Below are 4,357 nucleotides of genomic sequence, written 5' to 3'. Positions count from 1 at the left end.
TTTAATAGTGACAAAAGACAGTAAATTGTATAGCAGACACATACCCATGTCTTCAGTCTCATATCTTTTGCTCTAGTGATAGGAATGGGATTAGTGCCAAGGGAAAGTCTCACATTTTCATGTATCTTAATGATTTTGCAAATTCTAGAATAACGGCAGAGTATATTCATTTAGAATCTTAAAAAATGAATCCTTAGTAATTATACCTGTGTTTTCCTATGTAGGTAAGGCAGAAGTGTTTGATCACATTGCATTAGTATTTCTTATATTCATGACCAGAGATACTATTCATTGAAAATTTACTGAGAAAGATTTTTTTTGTTGTTCTTTTGCTATTTATGGTTTATTCCTTTAAACACGGAGTTACACTGGTTGTAGGGTAAGAGTGTCGTGTGGCCATGGTATGACAGTAAAACAGCATATTAAGTAAACATTAGCCGTAACCTGCCACACACTGTTCAATGTACTTCATACACAGTAATTTGTTTAAACTTGACAGTGCCCCCAAGAGGCAGAAACTTACCATTTTACTGACTAGAAAACAGGCCCACAGAGAAGTAAGTGACCAGTAAATGACCAAAGTCATTTGATCTCAGGTAGTTTGAAGGGACATGCTTTTAACCATATTACAACCTGTGGCTTCCTTGGAAAAAGTGGGCCCCTTACTCTTAGGAGGGGGAGTGAGTGAGTGAGTGAAAGTCGCTCAGTCATGTCTGTCTCTGCGACCCTATGGGCTTTACAGTCCATGGAATTCTCCAGGACAGAATACTGGAGTGGGTAGCCTTTCCCTTCTCCATGGGATCTTCCAACCCAGGAATTGAATCCAGGTCTTGGATTGCAGGCAGATTCTTGACGTCTGAGCCACCAGGGAAGCCCTTAAAAGCGGGTAGAGAATGTCAAAAGAAAGTCACAGCCATTATTAAGGGTGAGCTGTGATGCCGCTCAGAAGGCAGTCCTCCTTGCAGAACGTTTCTAGTATCAGCTGAGTATAGTTCAATTGCAGTCATAGGAACAAGTAAATAATAAATAGACTAAATTCTAGCTTTCTAGTAGAAATTTGGACTCATTGTTAAAGGGGTTAAGTATTTGACAATTTAGTGATTAAAAGGACGCTTTGGCCATCTAATCAATGGGTTGCAGATACTCTACAGACTGGAAGGTGGTGATAGGAAGAGATTATGTGAAACCATGAAACGTCCTCAGATTTAGCAAGAAATATTTGTGGAAGGAAAACAGGAAAATAGTCTTCTGTCTAATGTTTTAGAACTCAACTTTCCTGGGTTAGGGTGCTTTTATGGAGAGCGTACTTTCTAAAAGCTAACGTTTTCAATGTTTTAGTTAAGGTGACACTTGCCTGAAAAGAGTTCAAGGACACAAAGGATTGTGTTATTAAACTACCCATTGACAGCAGTTTCTATAAAGTTGACATATTCATGGGGAGAAGAAAAGGTCATAATTAACATTAATACTTCAAAGACATAGCAGCTTGAATACCTAGGTTTATACATGGACCACCAAAAGATTCTATACAAAAATAAATCAGGGAAGGCAGAGATGCTGGGGTTGAAGAGGCAGACATTTCCTATATGTACACTACAACCTGCAGTTTTTTCAAGCGAACAGATTTTGCACAACTTTTTACCTAATATGATTCTGGAAATGTGGTCCCTGCATGCAAAGGGATTTAATTCAACCCTGGTTCATTACTGTTAAGTAAACAGTAGGATTCTGTTCCACTGAGGCAACTAATTACACCTTGGCTTGATTTTAATGAGACCACCCTGCCAAAGAGGTTCTATTTTCTAGATGACTTTCAGCATTGCCAGTGACAGTAAACAGATGGGAGTGGACCTTTGGTCAAATCTTTACAAGGAAAATGAGTGAAATCAGCATGAACCACAGTCAAGTTCAAAGTGGCAGCTGGACTCCAGCAGGGGTGTCAGCAGCCACTGAATTGCAGGGGAAAAGCTTCATCTCCAGCCTTTGCAACAGTAAAGAGTTTCTGTGAATCTAACTGACTAGGTAGGCATGTCATTTTTAAGTAACATGAATATTTTCATGCCATTTATGGTCATTCATAGTAGGTCATTCATGAAAATACACCTGGCAGAGGACTGGAGACAGGCCACCTGAATTGTTAGATGAGTTCTGTAACTTACACCTGATTTGAGAAGCGCGTGAGCCTCACGACCAGCCAGTTCTAGAGACGGGGAGGCCAGAGTATCCAGCCTTTCTTTCCGGTGTTTCAAAATACCTGTTTGGAGAGGCTGATTTTCTTGCAAAGAAGTTGTCATGCTACCTGTAGCACACAGTTCCCTTTGGGAGAGATGTTCTTGGCCAAGAGTATTTTCTTTTTGTGGGTTAGGCATTCCATCTGATGCTGTTCCATTTGCTGCTGGCAGAGATGCCCCACATGGCCCAGAGCAATCCTTTGCACTCTAATGGAGCGATCTCCAGAAGATGCTGGAGTTGTCCTTGGCTTTGACCTGCAACTGAAGCTTCTCAGGAGTTGGTAGGAAGAAGTGGAGGAGGCAAGGCAGGTAGCTGCGCCTCCTGGCTTTCCTCCCTGGCCAACGCGTAGCGTCTGGCTTTTCTAGGGTCAGGCTCTGGGGTCTCTTCTGCCCATCTTCCCACTCGACGCACCCCTTTGGCCACCTTGGGTGCATTCCTGCAAGGATTGTGGTCATAGATGACCAGCTTCAGGCTCGACAGGTGGGCCAGGCTGGGGAAATAGCGGATGCTGTTCCGGTCCACATCGATTACCTCCAGGAAAGGCATGTGAAGCAGCACAGGGGGGAAGTCTGTCAGCAGGTTACCCGAGAGCCAGATGGTCCTCAGCTCTCGGAGGCGCTGGAGCTGGCCTGGCAGCAGACGCAGGGCGTTGGAGCCAGCGTGCAGCGTCTTAAGGAGACTCAGCTCACAGACCACCTCCGGCAACTTGGTGAGATAATTGGCCTCGACCCACAGGGTCCGGAGATTCTGGAGCAGGCTCAGCTCCCTGGGGAGATCACAGAGTTTGTTGTTGCCCAGGTAGAGGATACAGAGCTGTTTCAAGGTACACACCACCTGTGGCAGAGCCTTGAAGTTGTTGAAATCCAGGGCCAGAATCTGCAGGTTCTGCAGCTGCCCCAGCTCTGGAGGCAGGCTGTTGAGGCGGTTGTCGCTCAGGTAGAGCTTGACCAGCTCCTGGAAGGAGCATACATGCACAGGGAAGCGGCATAGCCGGTTCCCACTCAGATCCACCATCCTGTCCAGCGGCATCTCCCGGAGGTCTCTGGCCACGTAGTTCTGGCAGCGGTCAGCAGGGATGAAGGCCACGAAGGCCCTGATGGTGTTCCCCATGGCAAGCCGCAGCCCACCAACCACAGGGCTGCTGCTTCTGCCCTGAGGCGTGTCTTCCCCTCTCATTATAACCTGGGGATTGCGTGACAAAAGCCAGTCACTTCAACAGAGAAAAGTGCTCCTGATAGCAACTTGAGTGTCCGGTGACAGCCAGGGTCCTGGAGGCGGGGTCTCACACACTTGCTTTCCGTTCTCTAAACCCCAATCCTCTTTACATTTGTTGTTTGTTTCAAACTGAAAATAGCTTCACTGTTTTTTCTAATGATAAAACATTGGGACATTACATAAAGGTGTAAAAGCAGAAAGTAAAAAACTCCCAGTCACACCCATCAGAGATGAATACTGTAAACATTTTAGCAGATGTCCTCCAGCCTTCTTGCTACAAGTAATCAATTTGTTTTAAAAAATTTCATATACTATTTATGAGTCATTTTTTATCATAAAATATGAACATATTTTTATGTTTACAGGTATCCATGTAATTATTTTAAACACATGTAAATCATTCTGTTATATGGATGCACTGTTATTTAAACAGGTTTCTTGGGCATCTTGGTTGCTTACAATGTGTCACTATTATATATATATCCTTGTACATACAGTGTGAGCAGTTATCCACTAATTTCTTTAGGAAATGTCCTTAGAAGTGTCACTGGGTCAAAGATAGGTATTCTTTAAAGGCTCTTCATTGGTGTATCTGGACTAGTGTATACACTCCACATGTGTCGATTTCCTTATTTCTTTTTTCTTTGTTGTTGTCCAGTTGCTATGTTGTGTCTGACTCTTGTGTTACTTTATGGTCTACAGCACGTCAGGCTCCTCTGTCCATGGGATTTCCCAGGTAAGAATACTGGAGTGGGTTGCTATAGTTTTCCACACTTAGACAATTTATCTTTGACAAAAGACAAGTAGAAAAGCAGCAGAAAGAAGAACCAGCCTTCTAAAGCTTAAGTAAACGAGGATGTATTCCAGCAGTGCACCTGTATCGGAGTGGCTCATCAAAGGTTTGTGCTTC

The 4,357-nt window shown here is 43.9% G+C and overlaps 1 protein-coding gene across 1 annotated transcript; it reads right to left on the bottom strand.

Annotated features, from left to right (window-relative positions):
• Window positions 1–312: 312 nt before the first annotated feature.
• LRRC10 (leucine rich repeat containing 10) lies at window positions 313–3,471 on the bottom strand. Its single transcript, XM_069584689.1, has one exon. The coding sequence runs from the start codon at window positions 3,406–3,408 to the stop codon at window positions 2,503–2,505; it is 906 nt and encodes a 301-aa protein (XP_069440790.1). The 5' UTR covers window positions 3,409–3,471; the 3' UTR covers window positions 313–2,502.
• Between the last annotated feature and the right edge of the window lie 886 nt (window positions 3,472–4,357).

The sequence above is a fragment of the Ovis canadensis genome, chromosome 3, assembly GCF_042477335.2.
Source record: "Ovis canadensis isolate MfBH-ARS-UI-01 breed Bighorn chromosome 3, ARS-UI_OviCan_v2, whole genome shotgun sequence".
Lineage (NCBI taxonomy): Eukaryota > Metazoa > Chordata > Mammalia > Artiodactyla > Bovidae > Ovis > Ovis canadensis.
The sequence above is the reverse complement of the archived record's forward strand: the minus strand, read 5'-3'. Positions and strand labels throughout refer to the sequence as shown.